The sequence below is a fragment of the Amblyomma mixtum genome, chromosome 1, assembly GCF_055824585.1.
Source record: "Amblyomma mixtum isolate Tamu chromosome 1, ASM5582458v1, whole genome shotgun sequence".
NCBI lineage: Eukaryota > Metazoa > Arthropoda > Arachnida > Ixodida > Ixodidae > Amblyomma > Amblyomma mixtum.
Window position 1 is genome coordinate 78039500 of NC_143012.1, and position 12730 is coordinate 78052229.

The 12730-nt window shown below is 45.6% G+C and overlaps 1 protein-coding gene across 1 annotated transcript in view; it reads right to left on the reverse strand.

Moving 5' to 3' along the window:
- The window catches only part of LOC149366860 (tyrosine-protein kinase SYK-like), a 125079-nt gene extending 116723 nt beyond the window's left edge, over positions 1-8356 (reverse strand). The window contains exon 1 of the mRNA XM_089565937.1: positions 8315-8356. Within this exon, the coding sequence (XP_089422063.1) occupies positions 8315-8325 (11 nt within the window). The 5' untranslated portion in view covers positions 8326-8356. The remainder of the gene's footprint in view (positions 1-8314) is intronic.
- Positions 8357-12730: the final 4374 nt, after the last annotated feature.

The following is a 12730-nucleotide window of genomic DNA, read 5'->3' on the forward strand; positions in this document are numbered from 1 at the left end:
ATCAATTTATGCTGCACGAAACGCGAAATCGTATGCCACCACCCCGAGCACTCTGCGACAAACGGTTGAACCGCCGTGTTCATATGAAGATTCGTAAAGTCGTGGAATCGGGGGTACATAGACAACAGATATAAATGACGAGTATAATCACGGTTCACTTAGTCGAACCAAACTCAAACAGCATCGCTGTGTCATCACGAGAGTGTAATCTGCCCTACAGTATTTTTGCATTATCTGAATGCTCCTGCCAACACATATGTCAATCGGTCAATGCGTATCTGCCCTCTCAGCCTGTGCCACTGAGGTAGCTCAGGGGTGACGGCATCGTTGAGGCAAGCAAGGTTCTTATGTGCTTCTGTCATTCTTTAGGAAGAAAGTAGCGCAGTACGGACGCAACTGAGCTATGCTTTTAGTTTTGCGGAAGGTATTCCTGTGCAAGGAACCATTCTTGCTCAACTGGAGTAAAATCTGGGCTGCCGCTCCGCTCCTGTTTCAACCAGTGACAAGTGAAGGCCACATCCCAATTGGGAGTGACATCACCTTCTTACAAACGACGCCACCGGCAACTGATAATCAACGAGGGGCGTGGCCCGTCATTTGGCAGCAGCGGCAGCGCAGTACGGACGCAACTGAGCTTTGCTCTCAATTTGGCAGGTTGGTGGCTTTCTTTGCCTTTAAGTACCTTGCTCTCTGCCACTGCTGCCACAAGTTGTCCATATATGTTGAACAGTGATTGTTGTAGGTAGCCATGTCCAAGTTGCGTTGGTGTGCGTGCCGACGAGAATTGGACGAGGATGACACTCAACTCGACTGCTGTGAGTGCAAATTTCTCTTACACTTAGATGAATGCTCCGGTGTAACTTAAGTAACGTACAACGCGAAAAAAAATAGCATGGAAATGGAAATGTTGCACTTGCAAAGGTGATGAAGCTAAAAATGCAACCTCAGAGTTAGACGCTGAAGGGCAAAAAATGTAAAAAAAAACCATGGGGGAATGCCTAATTAATCTAACTGGAACGAAAAATGGATGCAATCCTACCATTGCCTAGCAATGTGGAAGGTTTGGAAAGTTCAGTGCAGATGCTGTCAGATAAGTTTGACGAATTCCAGAAAACGCAACTTACTCAAGAAAAATTCACCAAAGATCTGACGAAAAGAGTGAACGAACTCGAAAAAGAGTGCCGCAGTAAAGACTTGGCTCAGATCAAACTAGAAATAGATAATCTCGAATTCCACAGTCGGCGCCTAAACCATGAAATACATGGAATTCCCGCTAGCGAAAACGAAGATCGTTTGAAGAAATTGCAGTAAATGGCACTGAAACTTAACGGGCCGCCGGTGACCCGAAACGACATCACGAATGAACAGAGACTACGTGCGGAAGCAGGCAAGACACCCGGCGGAATTGTGCAGTTTCAGTCCCAAGAAATGCGCGATAACTGGCTGTCAGACAGGAAGGAGTTGAATGGCGTAACTGATAACATAAATACGTATCTGCGAGAACATGAATAGGCAATTTCGCAACTTCCTTCCCATAGCAAAGGAATGGCAGCCGTATCAGTCTAAGTTTGTATGGCATGTCAATGGTAAAATCCTAGTGAGGCGCGCAAGCGGTGAAAGCGCGATTGTTGTCCGCGAGATGAAAGACCTTGATCTCCTGACATGATGTAATAGGTTTGGATTAGTTTATTGGGGTTTAACGTGTCAAAGCAACTCAATCGATGAGGGATGCCGTAGTGAAAGGCTCCGGAAATTTCGACCACCTGGTGTTCGTGCACTGACATCACACGGTACACGGGCCTCTAGAATTTCGCCTCCATCAAAATGCGGCCGCCGCGGCCGGGATCGAACCCGCGTCTTTCGGGTCAGCAGCCGAGCGCCGTAACCACTGAGCCACCACGGCGGGGCACATGATGTAATAGCTGGATGCAGTACAAACAATCCCTGTTTATTCTCATTTCAAATGTTGCTTTCAGTTTCAGATTTTTCTCATGTTGTTCCGCAGTTAAATACGAACTGTAAACTCAATGTTTCACCTCAATGCGAGAAGTTTACGTAACAAGTTTGATGAAGTTCAGATACTTCTGTCTACCATGAATCATTATTTTGATTTGATTTGCTTTACCGAAACATTGTTCCCATCCGAGCAGGAATATCTGCCACGTGATGAATACGACTGTGTCTTGGCATCTCATTAAGGAAAACGGGCGGAGGTGTGTATCTATGTACGCTCTTATTTGCAGTATAAAATAATTCCAGAATTTAAGGTAATAGATGACAGTCATGAATGTGTAGCCATAAAGTGCTCAGATATATTGTTTTGTGTTGTATACAGACCGCTATGTGCTTGTTTCAAAGATTTCTTATTATTTACAGAAAGGTTGCTCGAAAAAGATTCTCAACTAAATCTTCCAACTGTTATGGTAGGAGATCTCAACGTCAATGTAACCTCTTATAACCCAATGTACAAGATTTCAAGGAAGTTTTAGACGTATATATGTGCTGCAATGTAATCAGTGTATCACCAAGAGTAACACTGACCACGGAAACGACATTTGACCTCTGTATCACGAGTTTTGCTTTTGAGGACCAGACACAACTGACCATTTTCCAATATTTTGTTTTCTGCCTGGGAATCCACCAACTCCATCAAATGAAGAACTGCTGCAAAGGATATGCTCCGAGCGGAACGTATAAAAGTTTGTTGATCTTGTGTCAAAATTTTGAATGGAATGACGTATTAGAAAAAACTGAATCTAATAAGTCCTACAATGTCTTCATATCATCATTTATGTCCCTTTACGGCCAGTGTTTCCCACTCAAGCTCTAAAGTAAGCGCAGGAAATTGAGGGAAACCATGAATAACCATTAAACTATACGAGAGGATCCAATTTCGTGACAACCTCTTCCAAAGATTTTTAAACACTAGAGATGAAAGTGATCTCCGTGATTAAAAAAAAACACGCAATAAACTGAATAAGAACATTAAAAAGCTAAATCTGAATATTATACCGAACGTTTCATGCCAAACGTTTCGGCGTTGGAGGTTGTCGCGACCAGCGTCGAGGTGTTGTTAGTGTTGAATTCGGCATCTTGCGAGCTGGCGAGATTCTTCAGCCCGCTGGATGAATATGTCGACGTCAGCATAGGCGTCGTTGTCATCTTCGCCGTGACCAGTGGGTAACATGGCGTCCAGCATAGTAGTGGCGACGTCCGTAGACCAGCTGGAAAGGGGTACAGCGGGTCGTCTCCTGCTGTTGCCGTATTGTAGGCAAAGGTTTCATACGGGAGAACTTCGTCCCACGTGCGATGGTCAACGTCGACATACACAGAGTATGTCTGCGAGCGTTCGGTTGAGGCGTTCAGTTGGTCCGTTTGTTTACGGATGATAAGCCGTGGTCTTCCTGTGACTGGTGTGAGTAAACCCGAAGAGGGTCCGCTTAAGCCAGCCATAAAGGCGATGCCATGGCCCGTGACGACGACCGATGGTGCACCGTGACGCAAGACTGTGGATGTTACAAAAAATTGGGCCACTTCGTTCGCAGTAGCGAGGAGCAGGAGCTGTGTGTCTGCGTACCGCGTCAAGTAGTCTGTCGCCAAGCGATCCATTTGTTCCACGATGACGACACTGAGAATGGGCCCAGCGGGCCCATTACCACTTGTTGGAAAGGTGCTGTAGGCGGTGGTATGGGTTGGAGAAGCCCTGCATGTTTCGCGGGCGGTGCCCTTCGCCGCTGGCAGTCGCGGCATTTCTTCTCGTATACGCATCAACACACATCGCTTTTCCTCTTCTTCTCTACACCGTCCTTAATATTAAACCTTGCTCTTCAGGTCATATGCTTGACACGTTGATCGCCCTATGTCAAAATGGATTGCTTCGTTAATCGTGCCGACATTTATTTTAAGTACAAAACATGATTCAAATTCCAGGAAGCAGTGTTTAGTACGGCCAGCCCCGAACCTTCGCAACACGTAACATTAAGAAAATAACCTTGTATTTATTATATGCATAGAGAGTCCTTGTCGTTCTTATAGTCGCGATTTGTTTATTTTGTTATTTCCGCGCTTTTAACGTATATATTTTCTCCCATCATTTATGAATGTGCAATATGCTACTTGGATGCCTTAACGCTCCAATACTTCCGAAATCGATAATATAATCGTGCTGCGCTTTTCTTATGAATAGTGACGTCACACTTTTGTTCACTACATCACGATCCTAACATGCTATTCTCCTTGCTTATAATCGCAAAGAGTTGTAGGACTTTTCGGTGTTTTTCTAGAGGAACCATATCATCGCCGCACGTAGATCTTATAAGGCGATTTATTGCAGGTAGGCTTAATGGCCATCACGGTAAACTGAAACCTAATCCACCGATTTGAAGACATCTTTTCATTCACTTTGCGTAGAACATAAAACGTCGCGGCGAGAAGGTCAACCCAGGCTATATTTCTTTTTAGACACCTTGCCGAGTTATGGTTACGCCGTTCTCATAGTAGGTTTCTTATAACAAACTCGCTACTTCGCTTCTCTTCCTCCCAAAAGTTTTGCCGTAGTACGCATTGGTTTACGTTGTTTTACGCCTCTTTAACGTCTCAAAATTCAATCCACTGTGCTCGCTCTTCAGCTGAGGCAATCTGAACGCATTGGGAGAGATCAAACAATTCTTTTAACCGCGATAACAATACCACAGACTCTCCTGCAAATCGTCCTACTCATGAACATTTTAAAACAAAATCTGCAGTGGCCCTTGATTGCTTTCATGCTGCTGCCTACGGCCCCGAAGCTAGCACTGATGGCAGTATTTTACCCCGGCGTATCAGGTTCCTATTATTAATTATCTAGCGTGCTTTCACTTCTCTCATTTTTATTATGACGCCTAAAGTAGCGTGTGTTCCTTTTCTGGCTTCATTACCAAAGATAGCAATTAACTGTATGGTTGGTATTCTATTTAAACCTGTTGCTGTATGCGTTCTGTACGACTTTTGAATCTGACTGATCTATACGAATGTCAGAACTATCTAGGTCACTACTTATATCCAGACGCATACTCCTTATGCATTCTACTCCTATATGGGTTTTCTCAACTTCTCCCTAACAAACTAGATGGCCATTTTGCTTCTTTCCGCAAAAAAATAGGTAAGTATTATTCCTTCTATATCAAGGCGGGTATAATTGCAATGATGAAATTACGTCCAAATAAGACAGTGTATATGGCGCCCTCTAGAGAAAGGAATATGCATATTTTGTACAAGAATCAACCGCCTGATCCGGATCCGCTTTTAATGTCTTTATCGAGGCAACTCTATCATTTTTCACATAAAATAAAGCAGCGTGCATAATACCTAAATAATCTTTCCAGCATTTCGCTCTTTATACTTATGAGCAAATAAAGTCGCGTCCAAAACTGATAAAGTACACAAGGTCATGACACGAAAGTTCTCATGAATAAAATCCAAGAACATGCGTCCTGTAATCATGTTCTTCAGATAACTGCGTACAAAAATAACTATTTAAGAGCTTTAGTCCACTGCAGATTGATATGTGAGTAATCACAAACATCAACTTCTGTATAAAAGCGTCGAATCGGCTAGTTTCTTGGCTACTTACGATGCATCTTCTGAGCACTTCTCATTAAGACAACTACATAAAGAGTATGACTTAACGCTGACACCTCTGCGTTTTGGTCTACTATTGGCAGACTGATAAGGTATGTTTCACGATAAGCCATGCGACACTGCACATGTGGGCACATGGCACTGACTTTCTTTTGCTACTGTCCTCTGCTTTTATCCCGTGTAAGCAATCCACAAATACATTTAACACTTTCTTTTTCCAAGTTACCGTCACAGCTCAATTTTGCTATTCTCTGTTATTCAATGCTGTGCGAACTAAATTGCACTGGCATGCTGGTGGCGCGTCGTCTAGTTCGTGAGTGCCTGGAATCACAAGGTCTGCTGTTCACGAGAGAGACATAAGTCGCACATTATATACGGTACATTCGGCATTCGCTTTCCTAATTTTGCTGTTAATCTCGAAGCATCTTTCTTGTATCTTCTGCTTTGATTGCCCTTTTCGAAACTAGTGTTCTTAAGGCTTCTGTCATATAATCACCATGTTGTTTCCTCGTCAGTGAAGCTGTGGCACACAGTGCATAATTCACGGAAATAAAAGTCACTTGGTATTTTCGAGCATGATGTTCACGAAGAGGATGGTCAGTCCTGCTCTCTCCTTCATATCTGTACTTGCGCGAACAATCCTGCCTCTCCAATGTTTTCCGGAGCACGCTCTCGATTGTATGTATCCTTAAAGTCGATAGTGTTTTCACTGAGCTGCATGCTACACTAAAGCGCTAAGGCTCACATCCAATACACATGACATTTTGTTCTAAACTACGCAATGAAGAAAGCGTAAGAAACAATTAACCCAGCTTATACCTGCAAAGTTTTTCTCGTAAGCTGAAGACAACAAGCAGAGCAAACAGCTTCCAGTTAGGTGTTAGCTTTTTAAACGAAAATACAGCAAGAAAATATGACAGGCAAGAAGTAATCAGCGCTGAAAGTCCAGAGCTGTCTTCAAGTATACATCTTAGGCATCTTCACCCTGAAGGTTTGTTTCTTTGAACTCGTTTAAATTGTGCTCAACCACTGCTTTCTGCATTGAACGTTAACGTAAATTTAATTATAGTACAGGTCTTCTGAGCCTTATTATTCAGTGCTAAAACGTCACCAGTTTTAAACTCGGACACTACGAGTGTTTCTCGGGAATTGTTAATCATATGGTGACTGAAATTGTCCAGCCCACTGCAAACTTACAACGGGCGGAAAGGTGTGCCCGCAACAGGTTCTGAGCTCCGTTCATCTCACGTTGACTACCCGCGCAAAAACTCTCAAATTTGCATCAGCCAGTTCACGCATCTCTTATTTCAAATAGCGCGCACGCCTAATCTTTCGCTGCGCTGGAAACAATAGCGCCATCCGATAGCTCAGCGCCTAAGAAGGTCGAAGCCCTTGCAGCCAGCCCTGGAATCACATTTCTGTTTTGTCCGGAAAGATTCCCACCGCGCGAGTTTGAGATTTAGAGCTATAATTTTCTTAATCTGTGAGGACGATGGCTCTGAATGTTTTTGAAAATGCTTTTTTGTTCAATAAGCCACGACCCTCCAGGTCACGCTAGCACGTTGTAGTTTATCGCTGCCCGCACAAAATAGATGGCGGGTTCGAAAACTGCTGTCTGACAGGCTGAAGAAAACGGCGTGCACTTGTAGTTGACAGTGATACATCCAAACCTGCTTTTGCCAGTGCACAAATTGAATAACGCGTATCTTTCTTCTTAAAAGAGAGCGCATTTGCGCGGCGCACAAAAAGAGATACAGTGTACCGATCGACATCCCCAGGCGCGCCCATGAACATACACACGCAAGCGGCTGTCTAAATCAATCAGGGGCTCCGACTAGAACGAACCGTTGAAGCAAGAGGGGCCGAAGTATCGCTTCGTAACGATTCCCGTTCATTTCAGGAACCGGCGATGAAATTATTACATTTGGCGTTAAAGAACTTGAAGAGTCAACGGGGTTAGCGTGCGGAAGACAGTAACACAAAGTCCAGGAACCCAATGTCCCGGTGTATCAGTCCTGCTATCGCAGCCCCGATGAGCTTAATGGGCCGACAAAGAGCTTTGAGGTACCGGCCCTTCCCACAGAATGACGTTACGTGACCGATGCAGGAAGGGCTTTTCGCGTAGCTGTCTTCACGGCAGCTTTGTTTCAGGACGACTGTTCGCTGGAAGTGAGCGTTACATTACTATAATAGCCATGATACGAGTACGTGCGGAAAGCAGGTAAGGTGCCTGAAGACATGCAAGGCACAATGCGGTAACGCTTATTCCCTGTCCTACTAGTACAGCTATTTCGTCCGCTGCCTTCGTCCACCGGCCCCTCGGGTTATTCCAGGCGCTTTTAAAACCGCTCCCGCTTGAGGATTGCTCCGGACAAGACACATAGGTCTGTCACTGAGGAAGGTGAGATGCGACTCCGACCGGGAACGGGCCGGGGGCCCAACCTTCTTGAGTCAAGGCCCGTCCTCCCCGTTCAGGACGTCCGACACCGCGGATCGCGGCGGGCGGGAGCCGGGGCTCTGTCCCCATCCCACGCCGGCGTCAACACAACCGGTGCCTGCGTACCTCGGCAAGGCCGGGCCGAACCCGACCACCGCCACTGTCCCGACAGGGGTGGCTGCCCCGCGCGCGTTCCCATGGGCCGCGGGTGGCCGAACCCGAGAAAGGGCGTTGTCTTCGGGCGTGTCCCCGACTCACCGGATGGTCATGGCGCGGTGGTCCCGGGCTGCGCTCCGCCGATGGGTCTCGCGTGCGCCGGCGTCGGGCCGATCCGCGTGGCGGCGCTGCGAGCCACGCCGCCGCCTAGCAACGCTGAGCGTACAAGCCTGCCCTCTTTCCCCGCCTTCCCTCGCGATCAATCCGGGGCCCGAGCGCCGAGGCGGACGCGGCTTCTCAAAACGTCCGTCCGCGTAGCTTTCTTCTCCAGGATGCCGCGTGGCCACAGCGCCGGGATTCATAGAGCCACGGGAGAACTGCGTCCCACTCTCCCTTCGGCTACCGACAGAGGACCCTTGCGCTTTGGAATCTCGTTGCCGAGGTTCTTGATGAGGCTTTAGTCGGGACCGATCTAGTTAGAACTTGTAGAAGAGGTTTACAGCGATAACAAAGGTTTAGTTTGGTTTATTGGGGTTTAACGTCCCAAAGCGGCTCAGGCTATGAGGGACGCCGTAGTGGAGGGCTCCGGAAATTTCGACCACCTGGGGTTCTTTAACGTGCACTGACATCGCACAGTGCAGTTTGTATTGTCTCAATGCAAATAAAGAATCATCCCCTACGTTTTGCACCCGCTCCGGTGGCTCAGTGGTTAAGGCGCTCTGTTGCTGGCCCGAAAGACGAGGGTTCGATCCCGGCCGCGGCGGCCGAATTTCGATGGAGAACCCCAAGCGGTCGAAATTTCCGGAGCCCTTCACTACGGCGTCTCTCATTGCCTGAGTCGCTTTGGGACGTTAAACGCCACTAAACTAAACTATCTACGTTTTGCCTCGGTCCTGTACTTTATCTTTATATTTGTGTGCATATGCAAGAAGCCGAGTCAGGTAAACCAGACAGCGGCTGCGCAGTAGAATGCAACTATATTTTTTTAGGATAATGTTGGCTATGGTAGAAGACTGGTTGCGTGATCGTTTGGAGTGAAAATAATTTCAGTTACTCAAAGAAAGTTATTATTGGATTTGCCCACAGGAAGTTATTCTCGTCTGCTCTTTGTCTGGGTGCGTGAAAAAAGGCACTCTTAGGCAACGCTAAGTAGTCCTCCTCTCAATTGTAGGAGAGCCAGAATCGAGCGTATGTGTGGCACCGAGAGGAATGTAAGCACCCCACCCAGAATGCCTATGCAGCACATCGTTTCAAAAGAGGTAGCATATATTTCGCAATAACGTTCTTAACAGAGACGAGCAGAAGACACTGCAAACAGATGTACCTCAGAACAAGTACAGAAAATAGTGGCAAGTTTTATGCCTTCATAAAAAGCCCATATTGCAAACTTGCGCAACGTGCTTACTGCGCATGGCCGTAGGATGTTCTGTGGTCGGTGTCCAGCGCTTTTCCGAGTTCTTGCCGGTTTGCTGCATGCTTTCGACAGTGCAAAACAGGCGCTGTGTGTTTTCCTACGCTGATCTTTAAAGACTATCCTTGATGCACGTGTCTTCCTTCATCGCTAAAAAAAGCAGTTCCTACTTATGAATCCGACTGAGATTTCTGTAAGCAATGAACGGGCGTCAGCCGTTTATTGAGTATCCCTGTAAGGATTATCGTTTTATAACTCCGCTTGCCATTATTTCGCTAGGTTTATATAAGCGAGCTAGGTTTATATATATAACGTGTTGCTCATTAATTCGTTTTACGTTTTCTACGGTTCTCGTTTGTTTAGGTTTTTCGTATTTGGATTTCGCGGTGACTGTTGTCGTTTTATACAGGCATGCGCATTTTTTTGTCGACGTTTGTGAAAGTGCGAAGTTCATAAACGATGTGTTTATTTCTGTGTCGTTGTGCCGCCATTTTGCTCCTCTCGTCATGTAACTCACATTACCGGTAGCTTTGAGATACGATTGAGGTACCTCTGAGGTAACGGAGGGTTTTACAAAGTAGCGAAACTAACATGGGTCGACAATCATCATGTCCACCATTCTTGGACAAAAAATTGGACTATTGGAATTTTGTGAGACACTGTTATAGAAATATTTCAGGATTCAGGATTTCAGGATTTATTTTCTTTACAAATGAGGTACGAGGAGAGGCTGGGACTAAAGGCATTTGTGTGCCTGACTGAGGTCCCAGTCCCCTCGTGTACAGAATCGACAGCAAACATAGAAAAATACAAAAATGATTACAAGCGAAGTTAAACAACCCATTGTACAAAAATGCACTGAGGTAGCACTCTCACATATTGAGTAATCATTTATACAAAGAATTCTTATACAGAATAAGCGGATGCCGATAAAATTGAAAATGTGTGCTCTTACTATATAAAATTAGCATACGTGTGCTGAAAAAAAACAAAGAGAATAATTGTCAGTCGGGAAAGCGAAATGAAACAAAGGAGGTCAAGAAGGCAATGGTCCGTTCTTTCGATAAGCAGCAAAATCTTTTTTTTTTTTAGTTTTTCCCTCGCTCGCATCAACCAGTTCAGACTCCCATAGAAAACCAGAACCAATAGGGAACGTTTTTGTGGATAGCAAAAGACGTTACTAGCAAAAAAATGTAAGCCTGCCGAGGAATGATCTGCGAGTATATTATTTGTTAATGTGAAATTGTGCAATTACTTAAAAATTTACCTTGATAGAAAGTTTCCCGTTCAAAACAGTTTTCGTTCAGAATTGTTGGGTATGACGGTGACAGACGTTTGCTCGTCGGTTCTTCTAAATTTCATACGCGGTGGCAAAAGAGAAACATGGTTCGGCCCCGCCGCGGTGGCTCAGTGGTTACGGCGCTCGGCTGCTGGCCCGAAAGACGCGGGTTCGATCTCGGCCGCGGCGGTCGAATTTCTAGAGGCCCGTGTGCTGCGCGATGTCAGTGCACGTTAAAGAACCCCAGGTGGTCGAAATTTCCGGAGCCCTTTACTACGGGGTCCCCTCATAGCCTGAGTCGCTTTGGGACGTTAAACCTCAATTAACCAAACCAAACCAGAAACATGGTTCGCTTTTCGCCACCTAAGAACGCTAACGTCAACTTCAATTGATCCGCCAATCTAGCCGTGGTCGGCACCGAGTGGTAAGCGCTAAATATAGAATTTTTGTTCAGGCATTTCTGTCAATTAGTTAGTTAGTTTATTGGGGTTTAACGTCCCAAAGCGACTAAGGCTATGAGAGACGCCGTAGTGGAGGGCTCCGCTACAAGCCTTGTGAAAAGCGCAGAAATTATCGGCGATAATCCGTTCCTCATTTTTTTTTTTCAGTGGGAGCCGCACAAGAGAGTACGCAAAGACCACGGTTACTAGGCATTTCAAACAGTAGAACGCCTGTATGTGATTACAGCGATCCGACTTCGTTCAGTAAACACGATTTTAAGAAATACGTCTACTGCTTAATCAAAAGGTTAATCACTAAGCTGCTATGGTTCTAATTCGACGCTAACAAAGCGATCACTGATTTTAGACTGCCAGATATTCTGGAATCATCTGCAGGTGACGACGCACTGTCCTCTGTTTTACGACGTAGGCACCTGAGCTACTGATGACACTGAGACTGTTTAAATGTTTTGTTCAAACTGCCAGCAGCACCTGCTCGAATCGCTACCTATGCGAAACAACACCGCACAACCTTTAGCAGCCCTTCAGGTGGTGATGTGCAGTCATGCGACGCGCGCACTACAAGCGGACAAGGTTGGTGGAGTCTGCAAACAACTGCACCTTCACCTGGAAAATAAATATCATGGAGAAACTTTTATAACAGAGCAGTGCCTGTTTAGAACACCTATTCCAAGCTATTTCTGCTTAGTATGGTCTGGTGTAGTGGCAACGCCTGTTTCGCATGTTTCACATAAATTAGCCGGTCTACCAAAATAGCCGGTAGAGTTAGCAACACGTCTAATTGTTGTAACTAATTCTTCCAATTACCGTTTTTTTAATTTCGGCTATCATTTCAAACATTGCAAGAGGATGGCGTATTGGAAGCTTCATCCTCGTGTCTTGAAGCAGCGCTATGTGGCGCTCTGGCATTATAGGCAGATTTGTTGTATAGGTTGCTTACTGCGGCTTGAAGTCGTGGTAGGTGACTTCGCCAACAATTCACGCCGCTGCAAGCTTTACAGCTGTTTTATTGCGAAAGCAATACTACTTGCACTTTCACGCCTTTGCATGCCGCGGCCGGTGACCACCATCGTGTCGCGGCCGGTGGCCACCATCGCACCGCGGCGGTGACCACCATTGACCTTCATTTCACCTTGATTGCATTAGATTGGATTAGATTGGATTACATTAGATTGGATTGGACTGGATAGGACTGGACTGGATTGGATTGGATTAGATTAGATTACATTAGATTACATTGGATTGCATTGGATAGGAGTGGATTGGATCGGAGTGGATTTGATTGGATTGCATTGGATTGGATTATATTGGATTGGATTTAATTGGATTGGATTACATTATAATATATTACATTAGATTAGAAGCAT